General features: G+C 41.8%; 1 protein-coding gene across 2 annotated transcripts in view; it reads right to left on the bottom strand.

The window, feature by feature from the left end:
* Positions 1-16,464, bottom strand: part of PNKP (polynucleotide kinase 3'-phosphatase) — a 127,821-nt gene that overhangs the window by 85,864 nt on the left and 25,493 nt on the right. Inside the window, exons 1-4 of one of the 2 annotated variants that reach the window (XM_053690800.1) lie at positions 16,084-16,122; positions 9,865-10,003; positions 2,037-2,083; positions 894-1,442 (exon numbers count right to left, since the gene is read on the bottom strand). In XM_053690800.1, the coding sequence (XP_053546775.1) occupies positions 894-1,442; positions 2,037-2,083; positions 9,865-9,991 (723 nt within the window). In that variant the 5' untranslated portion in view covers positions 9,992-10,003; positions 16,084-16,122. Of the gene's footprint in view, positions 1-893; positions 1,443-2,036; positions 2,084-9,864; positions 10,004-16,083; positions 16,123-16,464 lie in introns of those variants that run through there. The other variant, XM_053690799.1, reaches the window with a different exon arrangement.

Genomic DNA, 16,464 nt, shown 5'->3' with positions numbered 1-16,464 from the left:
GTGCTCTTGATCAGATATCCTCAAAATCTGGCCTGTTAGGGAGGCATCAGGGCAGGTTTGAAAACCAGTGGTCTAAAGAAAATAAAGATGGCGAGTTATAAATATCTAGGTGAGGCAGGGTCATTAAAGTAAAAGGGGTGGGGATACCCTCGGCAGCTACACTCTGTTCTTTCTTCTTTACGCAGCATTATGAGGGTCTTTTATTTCACTTATATTTGGGGCACTGACTATGTCCAACATTACCATAGTAACTGCATTTATCCATTGTTAAATGGCACAGAAGACAAAAAGTTAACATTTTATGATTCAGACAGAATGTAGAATCTAAAAACTAAATTTCAAGTTTAGTTTCCAAATTTACCCCTTTTTCTTGGTATCCTTTGTTGAAAAAGGGAAGTACCGTGTTAGCCAGTGTATTCGAGAAAAGCATAAATCCTTTTCTAAAAAAACTAAATAATAATAACAAATAACATACTGTATTGTTTGCTAACGGATTTATGATTTCTTTGAAACTTTGCTGAATCATGAAAGGTTAAGTTTAAATTACATGTCCCCTTAAAACTTCTTATTATTTGTGAAAAGGGGCAGTCATATCTGCTGTGAAAAAAAAGCAAAAAGAAACATACCCAACATAAGAATAGGGTCATATTCTATTACCATTCTAAATTTTACAGCCACAAAAACTGCATATATTTTTATGATGATTACTACCAGTTGCAAAATTTACAAATGCAATAGAATATTCCCAAGTGCCTAAATATTATCCTTGGGCTAAAAAAGAAGCACTAAACTATTATTGTATATTGCTGCTTTTAATATCACTTTACACACGGCTCCTTATAGAAACAGTGCAATTAGCTATTGCTCGCTAAACCTCTTAAGGCGTTGGGTACCTTAGAACTTGACTGGACACCTTTTTTGTTAAATAGTAAAAGCTTCCCATGTTCTTCCCAACAATCCTTGGTGCAGGATCCTTCTTTGGTCACATCTGAAGGATTTTGCACGGTCTCAGAGTTCCCCTTATTGGCTTTAGCCGCAATCTGCTGTAATTCTTTTAGTTTACGTGCAACATCCTCCTCTTCCGAATCATCGCTCTCTTCTTTATTTTCCATACTCGGATCCTCGTGCTTTGATCTCTTTCTGCTTTGTTCTGGTTTCTTATCCCCATCTGGAGAGCTTCTCTTTTGGCCTTCAGATCTTTTTGCTCCAAAAAAGTCAATAAGTGTTTTTTTTGGAGACGGCGCCAATGATGTCGTTTTCCGAACGTTTAACCTTTCCTTGGGTTTTCTAGGGTTGGTTGTGCTGCTGGCTATCTCCTCTGCAAAGCTAACAGAATACTTGTGAAGTCCATTCACCAAACAGAGGATTTCATCTTCTTTGAGCAATGTGCTCTCACCTGGCTTCAGTTTTGTGTCTCCAACAGATGCAGGATTAGACCCAAACTAGAAGAAAAATATATCAGCGCAGCCACTTTTACTACAAAATAAATGTCAGGTATGTTGCAGTATGTAAACAATATACAAAACACTGAAACACATACAATTTAATAAAGGCAACACCAAATGTACCATGCGTTATTGCCATGCTCTGCGTTTGCATGGGAACCTAAGGAAAACCACGGGAACAGGTGTGGACACACAAACATATACCCACAGTGGCAGTACCAAACACAGCCCATGCAGTAGAACAAACAGGAGACCACATATGACGACATACAAATCTATACACTGGGACCAACCCACAAAAAGAAACTGATACAGGAATGCAGTGGGTCACACAGACATTTATGAAATAACAGAGTTTTGGGGACAGCGTCTTAAAGGAGGTTGAGATAAGTGTGATAGAGGCAGTGTGCGAGTCTGAGTGGAGTGTAATGTAATAAAAGATAAAGCGGATTATTATTTTATTAGTATATTGAGCAAGTAGAATGCAGTGTTAGGACTGATGTTCCTGGTGTCTAGAAATAAAAGTGCAAACAGGTGGAATTACACCTTTAAATAAATTAGAACAATAATAAACAAATGAGCTGCTCTTACCTGCACAACACGGACAATTTTCCTTTCAATATTTGCAACAAGCTCCACTGCAAAATAAAATAAAATGTTTTCAGAAAATATAAACACATACACTACCAAATGTATGTCACAATAATCCTCTGATACATATTAGTACAGATCATCGGATATGAAAAACAATCTAATAATTGCAGTTTAAAAATGTTTTTTTTAACTCCACGGGCGTGAGCACAATGTTATCTATATGGTACATGTGAGCCAATGCCCTCTAGCTGTGAACAACTGCCAAAATGCATTTAGATAAGAGGCGGCCTTCAAGGGCTAAAAAAGCAGCATATAAGCCTACCTAGGTTTAGTTTTAAAGTAAGAATACCAAAAGAACAAAGCAAAAACAGAATTTATGTTTACCTGATAAATTTCTTTCTCCAACGGTGTGTCCGGTCCACGGCGTCATCCTTACTTGTGGGATATTCTCTTCCCCAACAGGAAATGGCAAAGAGCCCAGCAAAGCTGGTCACATGATCCCTCCTAGGCTCCGCCTACCCCAGTCATTCGACCGACGTTAAGGAGGAATAATAGCATAGGAGAAACCATATGGTACCGTGGTGACTGTAGTTAAAGAAAATAAATTATCAGACCTGATTAAAAAACCAGGGCGGGCCGTGGACCGGACACACCGTTGGAGAAAGAAATTTATCAGGTAAACATAAATTCTGTTTTCTCCAACATAGGTGTGTCCGGTCCACGGCGTCATCCTTACTTGTGGGAACCAATACCAAAGCTTTAGGACACGGATGAAGGGAGGGAGCAAATCAGGTCACCTAAATGGAAGGCACCACGGCTTGCAAAACCTTTCTCCCAAAAATAGCCTCAGAAGAAGCAAAAGTATCAAACTTGTAAAATTTGGTAAAAGTGTGCAGTGAAGACCAAGTCGCTGCCCTACATATCTGATCAACAGAAGCCTCGTTCTTGAAGGCCCATGTGGAAGCCACAGCCCTAGTGGAATGAGCCGTGATTCTTTCGGGAGGCTGCCGTCCGGCAGTCTCGTAAGCCAATCTGATGATGCTTTTAATCCAAAAAGAGAGAGAGGTAGAAGTTGCTTTTTGACCTCTCCTTTTACCTGAATAAACAACAAACAGGGAAGATGTTTGTCTAAAATCCTTTGTAGCATCTAAATAGAATTTTAGAGCGCGAACAACATCCAAATTGTGCAACAAGCGTTCCTTCTTTGAAACTGGTTTCGGACACAGAGAAGGTACGATAATCTCCTGGTTAATGTTTTTGTTAGAAACAACTTTTGGAAGAAAACCAGGTTTAGTACGTAAAACCACCTTATCTGCATGGAACACCAGATAAGGAGGAGAACACTGCAGAGCAGATAATTCTGAAACTCTTCTAGCAGAAGAAATTGCAACTAAAAACAAAACTTTCCAAGATAATAACTTAATATCAACGGAATGTAAGGGTTCAAACGGAACCCCCTGAAGAACTGAAAGAACTAGATTGAGACTCCAAGGAGGAGTCAAAGGTTTGTAAACAGGCTTGATTCTAACCAGAGCCTGAACAAAGGCTTGAACATCTGGCACAGCTGCCAGTTTTTTGTGAAGTAACACCGACAAGGCAGAAATCTGTCCCTTCAGGGAACTTGCCGATAATCCTTTTTCCAATCCTTCTTGAAGGAAGGATAGAATCCTAGGAATCTTAACCTTGTCCCAAGGGAATCCTTTAGATTCACACCAACAGATATATTTTTTCCAAATTTTGTGGTAAATCTTTCTAGTTACAGGCTTTCTGGCCTGAACAAGAGTATCGATAACAGAATCTGAGAAACCTCGCTTCGAAAAAATCAAGCGTTCAATCTCCAAGCAGTCAGCTGGAGTGAAACCAGATTCGGATGTTCGAACGGACCCTGAACAAGAAGGTCTCGTCTCAAAGGTAGCTTCCAAGGTGGAGCCGATGACATATTCACCAGATCTGCATACCAAGTCCTGCGTGGCCACGCAGGAGCTATCAAGATCACCGACGCCCTCTCCTGATTGATCCTGGCTACCAGCCTGGGGATGAGAGGAAACGGCGGGAACACATAAGCTAGTTTGAAGGTCCAAGGTGCTACTAGTGCATCCACTAGAGCCGCCTTGGGATCCCTGGATCTGGACCCGTAGCAAGGAACTTTGAAGTTCTGACGAGAGGCCATCAGATCCATGTCTGGAATGCCCCAAAGTTGAGTGACTTGGGCAAAGATTTCCGGATGGAGTTCCCACTCCCCCGGATGCAATGTCTGACGACTCAGAAAATCCGCTTCCCAATTTTCCACTCCCGGGATGTGGATAGCAGACAGGTGGCAGGAGTGAGACTCCGCCCATAGAATAATCTTGGTCACTTCTTCCATCGCTAGGGAACTCCTTGTTCCCCCCTGATGGTTGATGTACGCAACAGTCGTCATGTTGTCTGATTGAAACCGTATGAACTTGGTCCCCGCTAGCTGAGGCCAAGCCTTGAGAGCCTTGAATATCGCTCTCAGTTCCAGAATATTTATCGGTAGAAGAGATTCTTCCCGAGACCAAAGACCCTGAGCTTTCAGGGATCCCCAGACCGCGCCCCAGCCCATCAGACTGGCGTCGGTCGTGACAATGACCCACTCTGGTCTGTGGAATGTCATCCCTCGTGACAGGTTGTCCAGGGACAGCCACCAACGGAGTGAGTCTCTGGTCCTCTGATTTACTTGTATCTTTGGAGACAAGTCTGTATAGTCCCCATTCCACTGACTGAGCATGCACAGTTGTAATGGTCTTAGATGAATGCGCGCAAAAGGAACTATGTCCATTGTCGCTACCATCAACCCGATCACTTCCATGCACTGAGCTACGGAAGGAAGAGGAACGGAATGAAGTATTCGACAAGAGTCCAGAAGCTTTGTCTTTCTGGCCTCTGTTAGAAAAATCCTCATTTCTGAGGAGTCTATAATTGTTCCCAAGAAGGGAACCCTTGTTGACGGGGATAGAGAACTCTTTTCCACGTTCACTTTCCAGCCGTGCGATCTGAGAAAGGCCAGGACGATGTCCGTGTGAGCCTTTGCTCGAGGGAGGGACGACGCTTGAATCAGAATGTCGTCCAGGTAAGGTACAACTGCAATGCCCCTTGGTCTTAGCACAGCTAGAAGGGACCCTAGTACCTTTGTGAAAATCCTTGGAGCAGTGGCTAATCCGAAAGGAAGCGCCACGAACTGGTAATGTTTGTCCAGGAATGCAAACCTTAGGAACCGATGATGTTCCTTGTGGATAGGAATATGTAGATACGCATCCTTTAAATCCACCGTGGTCATGAATTGACCTTCCTGGATGGAAGGAAGGATAGTTCGAATGGTTTCCATCTTGAAAGATGGGACCTTGAGAAATTTGTTTAAGATCTTGAGATCTAGGATTGGTCTGAACGTTCCCTCTTTTTTGGGAACTATGAACAGATTGGAGTAGAACCCCATCCCTTGTTCTCTCAATGGAACAGGATGAATCACTCCCATTTTTAACAGGTCTTCTACACAATGTAAGAACGCCTGTCTTTTTATGTGGTCTGAAGACAACTGAGACCTGTGGAACCTTCCCCTTGGGGGAAGTCCCTTGAATTCCAGAAGATAACCCTGGGAGACTATTTCTAGCGCCCAAGGATCCAGAACATCTCTTGCCCAAGCCTGAGCGAAGAGAGAGAGTCTGCCCCCCACCAGATCCGGTCCCGGATCGGGGGCCGATATTTCATGCTGTCTTGGTAGCAGTGGCAGGTTTCTTTGCCTGCTTTCCCTTGTTCCAGCCTTGCATTGGTCTCCAAGCTGGCTTGGCCTGAGAAGTATTACCCTCTTGCTTAGAGGACGTAGCACCTTGGGCTGGTCCGTTTTTACGAAAGGGACGAAAATTAGGTCTATTTTTTGCCTTGAAAGGCCGATCCTGAGGAAGGGCATGGCCCTTACCCCCAGTGATATCAGAGATAATCTCTTTCAAGTCAGGACCAAACAGCGTTTTCCCCTTGAAAGGAATGTTTAGTAGCTTGTTCTTGGAAGACGCATCAGCCGACCAAGATTTCAACCAAAGCGCTCTGCGCGCCACAATAGCAAACCCAGAATTCTTAGCCGCTAACTTAGCCAATTGCAAAGAGGCGTCTAGAGTGAAAGAATTAGCCAATTTGAGAGCATTGACTCTGTCCATAATCTCCTCATAAGGAGGAGAGTCACTATCGAGCACCTTAATCAGTTCATCAAACCAGAAATATGCGGCTGTAGTGACAGGGACAATGCATGAAATGGGTTGTAGAAGGTAACCCTGCTGAACAAACATCTTTTTAAGCAAACCTTCTAATTTTTTATCCATAGGATCTTTGAAAGCACAACTATCCTCTATGGGAATAGTGGTGCGTTTGTTTAAAGTAGAAACCGCTCCCTCGACCTTGGGGACTGACTGCCATAAGTCCTTTCTGGGGTCGACCATAGGAAACAATTTTTTAAATATGGGGGGAGGGACGAAAGGAATACCGGGCCTTTCCCATTCTTTATTAACAATGTCCGCCACCCGCTTGGGTATAGGAAAAGCTTCTGGGAGCCCCGGCACCTCTAGGAACTTGTCCATTTTACATAGTTTCTCTGGGATGACCAAATTTTCACAATCATCCAGAGTGGATAATACCTCCTTAAGCAAAATGCGGAGATGTTCCAATTTAAATTTAAAAGTAATCACATCAGATTCAGCCTGCTGAGAAATGTTCCCTAAATCAGTAATTTCTCCCTCAGACAAAACCTCCCTGGCTCCCTCAGATTGGGTTAGGGGCCCTTCAGAGATATTAATATCAGCGTCGTCATGCTCTTCAGTAACTAAAACAGAGCATCCACGCTTACGCTGACAAGGGTTCATTTTGGCTAAAATGTTTTTGACAGAATTATCCATTACTGCCGTTAATTGTTGCATAGTAAGGAGTATTGGCGCGCTAGATGTACTAGGGGCCTCCTGAGTGGGCAAGACTCGTGTAGACGAAGGAGGGAATGATGCAGTACCATGCTTACTCCCCTCACTTGAGGAATCATCTTGGGCATCATTGTCATTATCACATAAATCACATTTATTTAAATGAATAGGAATTCTGGCTTCCCCACATTCAGAACACAGTCTATCTGGTAGTTCAGACATGTTAAACAGGCATAAACTTGATAAGAAAGTACAAAAAACGTTTTGAAATAAAACCGTTACTGTCACTTTAAATTTTAAACTGAACACACTTTATTACTGCAATTGCGAAAAAACATGAAGGAATTGTTCAAAATTCACCAAACTTTCACCACAGTGTCTTAAAGCCTTGAAAATATTGCACACCAATTTTGGAAGCTTTAACCCTTAAAATAACGGAACCGGAGCCGTTTTAAGCTTTAACCCCTTTACAGTCCCTGGTATCTGCTTTGCTGAGACCCAACCAAACCCAAGGGGAATACGATACCAAATGATGCCTTCAGAAGTCTTTTATCAGTATCAGAGCTCCTCTCACATGCGACTGCATGCCATGCCTTTCAAAAACAAGTGCGCAACACCGGCGCGAAAATGAGACTCTGCCTATGCTTTGGGAAAGCCCCTAAAGAATAAGGTGTCTAAAACAGTGCCTGCCGATATAATTATATCAAAATACCCAGAATAAATGATTCCTCAAGGCTAAATAAGTGTTAATATCAATCGATTTAGCCCAAAAAATGTCTACAGTCTAAATAAGCCCTTGTGAAGCCCTTATTTACAATCGTAATAAACATGGCTTACCGGATCCCATAGGGAAAATGACAGCTTCCAGCATTACATCGTCTTGTTAGAATGTGTCATACCTCAAGCAGCAAAGGACTGCAAACTGTTCCCCCAACTGAAGTTAATGCTCTCAACAGTCCTGTGTGGAACAGCCATGGATTTTAGTTACGGTTGCTAAAATCATTTTCCTCATACAAACAGAATTCTTCATCTCTTTTCTGTTTCTGAGTAAATAGTACGTACCAGCACTATTTGAAAATAACAAACTCTTGATTGAATAATGAAAAACTACAGTTAAACACTAAAAAACTCTAAGCCATCTCCGTGGAGATGTTGCCTGTACAACGGCAAAGAGAATGACTGGGGTAGGCGGAGCCTAGGAGGGATCATGTGACCAGCTTTGCTGGGCTCTTTGCCATTTCCTGTTGGGGAAGAGAATATCCCACAAGTAAGGATGACGCCGTGGACCGGACACACCTATGTTGGAGAAACTGATGATAAAAGTAAATTGGAAAGTTGTTTAAAATTACTTGCCCTACCTGAATCATTAAAGTTTGTTTTTGACTAGACTGCCACTTGTTGGTAAAATAGCATTTTGCTCACAAAATATATATAATCTAATGTATCAACTAAACAAAGTAGTAGCAGTAAGGGTGGTGCCCTTATAATGACATGTAAAGAGACATTAAAGGGATATAAAACCCAAAGTTTTTCTTTCATAATTCAGACAGAGCATGCAATTTTAATCAAATTTCTAATTTACTTCTTTTATCAATTTGTCTTCAGTTTCTTGGTATCTTTTGTTGAAAAGCAGGGATGTATGCGTAGGAGCCGGCCCATTTCTGAAGCACTATATGGCAGCAGATTTGCAAGAACTCTAGATGGCAGCACTATATCCAGCCATGTTGTGCACCAGATGCCTACCTAGGTATCTATTCAACAAAGAATATCATGGGTACAAAGCAAATTTGATAATAGATGTAAATTGGAAGCTCTGTTTGAATCAAAAAAGACAATTTTGGGGTTTAACATCCCTTTAAATTGATGTGCACAACTACAAACAAATAACTACTCAGTGTTATTACATTTCATCCTGATCTTGCAGCTCTTTTCAAATCAATTCTCTTGTTTTAATAGTGTAAAGGTGCCAGATACTGAAGCTCCGCCTCTTCCTACTTGGAGCTCAGTATTCCCACAGCCTGTGACAGAAGCAGGGCACACTCACAGATCAGTAATACTGACCACTTCTTTACAGCTGTATAATGTGCTTCAGTTTATTCTGCGTGATACATCATAAGTTTACATTTTTACAATTTTTTACACAGTTTTACAGTTACACAAAATATTTTTTTAAAAACACTCAAATATATAGAGCAAAATAGCTCCTGCTTTGTATCATGCGCCTTAACCTGAAGCACATTATACAGCTGTAAAAAAAAAAAAAGGCAATATTACTGATCTGTGAGTGTGCACAGCTCCTGTCACAGGCTGTGAGAATACCTGAGCTCCAAGATGGCAGCCCCCAGTACAATGAGGCGGCGCTTCAGTATCTGGCGCAGGAAAGAGCTGCAGGAACAATATGAAATGTAATAACATAGTGAGTCATTGCTATTCTTTTGTAGTTGTACCCAGCAGTTTAATGTCCCTTTAAAGCCAACCAATGATCTCCCAAAAAACTGTCTAAATTAGGAAAGTAAAGCAACTTCAATATACAATCATTATTTATTGTACTTGCTTTTGCTGCAAAATCAATCAGGAAAAATCTGTGCTTGTTCTACTTCCTCCCAGAAAGGCTAACCAAAAAAACAGAAAATAATTCAGTGCTTATATAGCAATATGGACTGCAAAAAGATCTCATTGGCCTCTGCCTATATTAATATATATTATTTTACAGTAATACCAAGGTACATTTCATAAAAAAAACATGTGACCATAATGCAACATTGCATGTACACTGGCATATTGATTCTCAGTCTCCAAAGTCAAAACTCCTGGCGCTAGGCCACTTGATCTGCAGTCTCCTATTGATCACTTTATTTATAGCAGGATGAAAGTGGATACAGTGATACTGACAACTAGATTCCTACCTTGTTTCTTAGAACATTTCTTGTCTGTTATGCCAGTCTCTGGCCCTCTTCCAAGGATGACCCCAACACCATCAGGAAGTGCAATTGGGTTGTGTTTGCCATCAATGCTTCTCAAGTAGCACTGCATCGTCAGGGAGTCCTGGAAAATTAAAAGACCACTAAACACAAATTGTAAACTACATGATTTTGAACCTTAATAACTGAGAATAATTTTGCAATGAAATTTGCAGCTTTATTTTTGTCAAATAAATATATTTTTTTATGTTTGTACATTTCACTGATTTCCCTGTCCCCCAGAACAAAAGAACCCTTGCTAACCAATCACAAACTAATATTCAGATACAGCACAAACTCTGTTTGCACATGTGCAGTTTATTTCTTCCATTAAAGGGCCATAATACCCACATGTTTAAACACTTGAAAGTGATGCAACATAGCTGTAAAAAGATGACTAGAAAATATCACCTGAACATCTCTATGTAAAAAAGAAAGATATTTTACCTCAAAAGTTCCTCAGTAGCCACATCCCATTGTAAAGGACTTCTAAGCAGCAAATCGGTATGTCTGTCCTGGGACAACTAAGGGATTGAGCCTCGTGCACTCATGTTATTTCCCTATTCAGTTTAAGGAAGTTTACTATGAAATCTCATGAGAGTTAAGTGAAATCTCATGAGATCACAGTAAAATAGTTCATGACCTCAGCACTGCTGATGCTGATTGGCTGCTGTTCATTTCTTCAAAAAAATGTTTTACCTGCAGCTGGGTAGCAGCTAAAGCATAACTTTTTACACAGAACTTAATCTGCTGAGCTGAGGAGATTGTGAGGTAAAAACATAATTTATGCTTACCTGATAAATTTATTTCTCTTGTGATGTATCGAGTCCACGGATTCATCCTTACTTGTGGGATATTCTCCTTCCCTACAGGAAGTGGCAGATAGAGCACCCACAGCAGAGCTGTCTATATAGCTCCCCCCTTAGCTCCACCCCCCAGTCATTTGACCGAAGGCTAGGAAGAAAAAGGAGAAACCATAGGGTGCAGTGGTGACTGAAAGTTTAAAAAATAAAAATATATATGCCTGTCGTAATAAACAGGGCCGGCCATGGACTCGATACATCACAAGAGAAATACATTTATCAGGTAAGCATAAATTATGTTTTCTCTTGTAAGATGTATCGAGTCCACAGATTCATCCTTACTTGTGGGATACCAATACCAAAGCTTTAGGACACGGATGAAGGGAGGGACAAGACAGGGACCTTAAACGGAAGGCACCACTGCTTGTAAAACCTTTCTCCCAAAAATAGCCTCAGAAGAAGCAAAAGTATAAAATTTGGAAAATTTGGAAAAAGTATGAAGCGAAGACCAAGTCGCCGCCTTACAAATCTGTTCAACAGAAGCCTCATTTTTAAAAGCCCATGTGGAAGCCACAGCTCTAGTAGAATGAGCAGTAATTCTTTCAGGAGGCTGCTGTCCAGCAGTCTCATAGGCCAAACGGATGATGCTTTTCAGCCAAAAGGAAAGAGAGGTAGCCGTAGCCTTTTGGCCTCTCCGCTTACCAGAATAAACAACAAACAATGAAGATGTTTGACGGAAATCTTTGGTTGCTTGTAAGTAGAACTTTAAAGCACGAACCACATCAAGATTATGCAACAGACGTTCCTTCTTTGATGAAGGATTAGGACACAGAGAAGGAACAACAATCTCTTGATTGATATTCTTATTAGAAACAACCTTAGGAAGAAAACCAGGTTTGGTACGCAAAACCACCTTATCTGAATGGAAAATAAGATAAGGGGAATCACACTGTAAAGCAGATAGCTCAGAAACTCTTCGAGCCGAAGAGATAGCAACTAAGAACAAAACTTTCCAAGATAGAAATTTAATATCTATGGAATGCATAGGTTCAAACGGAACCCCTTGAAGAACTCTAAGGACTAAGTTTAGGCTCCAAGGCAGAGCAGCAGGCTTAAATACAGGCTTAATTCTGACCAAAGCCTGACTAAAAGTTTGAACGTCTGGGACATTTGCCAGACGTTTGTGTAGTAGAATAGACAAAGCAGATATTTATCCTTTTAGAGAACTAGCTGATAATCCCTTCTCCAAACCCTCTTGGAGAAAAGACAATATTCTAGGAATCCTAATCTTACTCCACGAGTAACCTTTGGATTCACACCAATAAAGATATTTGCGCCAAATCTTATGATAGATCTTCCTGGTGACAAGTTTTCTAGCCTGAATCAGGGTATCAATGACCGACTCAGAGAACCCACGCTTTGATAGAACTAGGCGTTCAATCTCCAAGCAGTCAGACGCAGAGAAACTACATTTGGATGTGAGAACGGACCTTGGATTAGAAGGTCCCGCCTCATTGGCAGGGTCCACGGTGGAACCGAGGACATGCCCACTAGGTCTGCATCCCAAGTCCTGCGTGGCCACGCAGGTGCTATCAGAATCACAGAAGCTCTCTCCTGCTTGATTCTGGCAACCAGACGTGGGAGGAGAGGAAGCGGTGGAAATACGTAGGCCAGATTGAACGACCAAGGTACTGCTAAAGCATCTATCAGTACCGCCTTGGGATCCCGGGACCTGGACCCGTAACGGGGAAGTTTGGCATTCTGACGCGACGCCATCAGATCCAATTCTGGTGTGCCCCATAGGTGAATCAGCTGAGCAAATACCTCCGGATGGAGTTCCCACTCCCCCGGATGAAAAGTGTGACGACTTAGAAAATCCGCCTCCCAGTTCTCTACTCCTGGAATGTGAATTGCTGATAGATGGCAAGAGTGATCCTCTGCCCATCGGATTATTTTGGTTACCTCCATCATCGCTAGAGAACTCCTTGTTCCTCCTTGATGATTGATATAAGCTACAGTCGTGATGTTGTCTGACTGAAACCTGATGAATTTGGCTGCAGCAAGCTGAGGCCACGCCTGAAGCGCCATGAATATCGCTCTCAGTTCTAGGATGTTTATCGGAAGAAGAGATTCCTCCCGAGATCATAAGCCCTGTGCTTCCAGGGAGTTCCAGACTGCACCCCAGCCTAGCAGGCTGGCATCTGTCGTTACAATGAGCCACTCTGGCCTGTGGAAGTACTTTCCCTGAGACAACTACCAGAGAAGAGAATCTCTGATCTCCTGGTCCAGATGCAGTTGAGGAGATAAATCTGCATAATCACCATTCCACTGTTTGAGCATGCATAGTTGCAGTGGTCTGAGGTGTAGGCGGGCAAAAGGAACTATGTCCATTGCCGCTACCATGAGTCCGATTACTTCCATACACTGAGCCACAGATGGCTGAGGAATGGAATGAAGAGTTCGGCAAGTGGTTAAGAGTCTTGATTTTCTGACTTCTGTCAGAAATATTTTCATTTCTACCGAATCTATCAGAGTCCCCAGAAAGGAAACTCTTGTGAGAAGGAAGAGAAAACTCTTTTTTATGTTCACCTTCCACCCGTGAGATTTCAGAAAAGCCAACACAATGTCCGTGTGAGACTTGGCTAGCTGAAAAGTCGACGCCTGAATTAAGATGTCGTCTAGATAAGGCGCCACTGCTATGCTCCGAGGTGGTAGAACCACCAGAAGGGACCCTAGCACCTTTGTGAAAATTCTTGGAGCCGTGGCTAACCCGAAGGGAAGAGCCACAAACTGGTAATGCCTGTCTAGAAAGGCAAATCTGAGAAATTGATGATGATTTCTGTAAATAGGGATGTGTAGATACGCATCCTTTAAGTCCACGGTAGTCATATATTGACCTTCCTGGATCAGAGGCAGAATAGTCCGAATGGTCTCCATCTTGAATTATGGAACCCTGCTGTCTTAGAGGCAGCTGCAGGGTTCTTGGCCTGTTTACCCTTGTTCCAAGCCTGGTTAAGACTCCAGACTGACTTGGATAGGGCAAAATTCCCCTCTTGCTTTGCAGCAGAGGAAGCTGAAACGGAACCACTCTTGAAGTTCCGAAAGGAACGAAAATTATTTTGTTTGATCTTCAGCTTATTTGATCTATCCTGAGGAAGGGCAAGACCTTTCCCTCCAGTGATGTCTGAAATAATCTTTTTCCCGAATAGGGTCTTTCCTTTGAAAGGGATGTTCAAAAGTTTAGATTTAGATGACACATCAGCAGACCAGGACTTAAGCCATAACGCCCTGTGTGCTAAAATGGCAAAACCTGAATTCTTTGCCGCTAATTTAGCCAGTTGAAAAGCAGCATCTGTAATAAAAGAATTAGCCAACTTAAGGGCCTTGATTCTGTCCATAATCTCCTCTAATGGAGTCTCCATCTGAAGAGCCTCTTCTAGAGCCTCAAACCAGAAAGCAGCTGCAGTAGTTACAGGAACAAGGCACGCAATAGGTTGAAGAGAAAAACCCTGATGAACAGAAATTTTCTTTAGGAGACTCTCTAATTTTTTATCCATAGGATCTTTGAAAGCACAACTTTCTTTGATAGGTATAGTTGTACGCTTAGACAGAGTAGAAATAGCTCCCTCCACCTTAGGGACTGTCTGCCATGAGTCCCGCATGGTGTCAGATATGGGAAACATTTTCTTAAAAACAGGAGGGGGAGAGAACGGAATACCTGGTCTATCCCACTCCTTAGTAATAATATTCACAATCCTCTTAGGGACTGGAAAAACATCAGTGTAAACAGGAACCTCTAAGTATTTATCCATTTTACACAATTTCTCTGGAACCACTATAGGGTCACAATCATCTAGAGTCGCTAATACCTCCCTGAGCAATAAGCGTAGGTGTTCAAGCTTAAATTTAAAGGCCGTCATATCAGAATCTGTCTGAGGAAGCGTCTTTCCTGAATCAGAAATTTCTCCCTCAAATAACAAATCCCTCACCCCTACTTCAGAGCATTGTGAGGGCATATCAGATACGGCTACTAAAGCGTCAGACGGCTCAGCATTTTTTCTAAACCCAGAGCTGTCCCGCTTTCCTTGTAAACCAGGCAGTTTAGATAAAACCTCTGTGAGGGTTGTATTCATAACTGTAGCCATGTCTTGTAAAGTAAAAGAATTTGACGCACTAGAGGTACTTGGCGTCACTTGTGCGGGCGTTACTGGTTGTGACACTTGGGGAGAGCTAGATGGCGAACCCTCATTTACTTCTGACTGAGAATCATCTATTGCTCTATTTTTAAGTGCTAATATATGTTATTTATAGTTTATAGACATATCAGTACAATTGGGACACATTCTAAGAGGGGGTTCCACAATGGCTTCCAAACATATTAAACAAGGATTTTCCTTGGTGTCAGACATGTTAAACAGGCTAGTAATGTAACAAGCAAGCTTGGAAAACACTGTAATCAAAGTAAAAAATACTCAGAAATAAAACGGTACTGTGCCTTTAAGAGAAAAAAAGGTGCACCAGTTCTGCAAAACAGTGTAAAAAAGCAGTAAACTTAATGAAATTTTTACAGTAGCATTATAAAGGCTTAGTAACTTTGCACAGCTATGCAAATAAACAATTAACCCCTTAATGGCAAAAACGGATTGAAAAAACGTTAAACCCAGTAAAAAAGACTTTCAGCACCTTGCCACAGCTCTGCTGTGGCTCCTACCTGCCCTTCAGAACGATTTGTGGGGGAAAAAACCTCTTTAACAACCCTCAAACACAGCAGAAACTACAGGAGAAGCAGTGATAGGTCTCAGAGGAAAGGAAACTGCGCAACTGAGGCGCGAAAATAGGCCCCTCCCACCTCACTCGATGTTTTGAGGCCTATCAGAGAAACACCAGAGTGTCTCTTAATTAACCATGTGAGTTACAAAACTCAAAAACAAGCCACAATGACCCCTTTGTCCCTTCAAAAAACGTTATAAATGCATCAAAAAACAAAACGTTTTTTCCTAACAGTGTCACCAGTAACTAATGAGCCCTTCAAGCAAGCTGAAATTCCTATTAAAGTATCTGAATACAGCTTACCCTTCCCTCATGGGGATATTGCCAGCCTTTTCTAGATTTAACACAGTCTGTCTAGAAAAATATAGACTGAACATACCTCATATGCAGCTTAGCCTGCAAACTGTTCTCCCAACTGAAGTTTTCCAATACTCTTCAGGCCTTGTGAGAACAGCAGTGGATCTTAGTTACAAAGTGCTAAGATCATCATCCTCCTTGCAGAAATCTTCATCCCTTTTCTGCCAGAGAGTAAATAGTACACACCGGTACCATTTAAAATAATAAACTTTTGCTTGAGAAGTAAAAAACTAACATTTTAGTCACCACATAGCTCTTTGCCCTTCTTAGCAGTTAAGCAGGCAGAGAGAATGACTGGGGGGTGGAGCTAAGGGGGGAGCTATATAGACCGCTCTGCTGTGGGTGCTCTCTCTGCCACTTCCTGTAGGGAAGGAAAATATCCCACAAGTAAGGATGAATCCGTGGACTCGATACATCTTACAAGATAAATATCTTCCTTTTTTACATAGAGATGCTCAGGTGATATTTTCCTGTCAGCTTTTAAGTTATACTGCATCAGTTTCAAGTGATTTAGCATATGAGTATTATGTCCCTTAAGGAGGTTTAGCACTGATTCAACTTAGTTACTATTGCAAAGAATGCTTCTCCTATTGTGATTGTTGATGCCAAACTGATA

This window comes from Bombina bombina, chromosome 8, assembly GCF_027579735.1.
Source record: "Bombina bombina isolate aBomBom1 chromosome 8, aBomBom1.pri, whole genome shotgun sequence".
Taxonomy (NCBI): Eukaryota; Metazoa; Chordata; class Amphibia; order Anura; family Bombinatoridae; genus Bombina; species Bombina bombina.
This window is presented reverse-complemented; position numbering and strand designations above follow the sequence as displayed.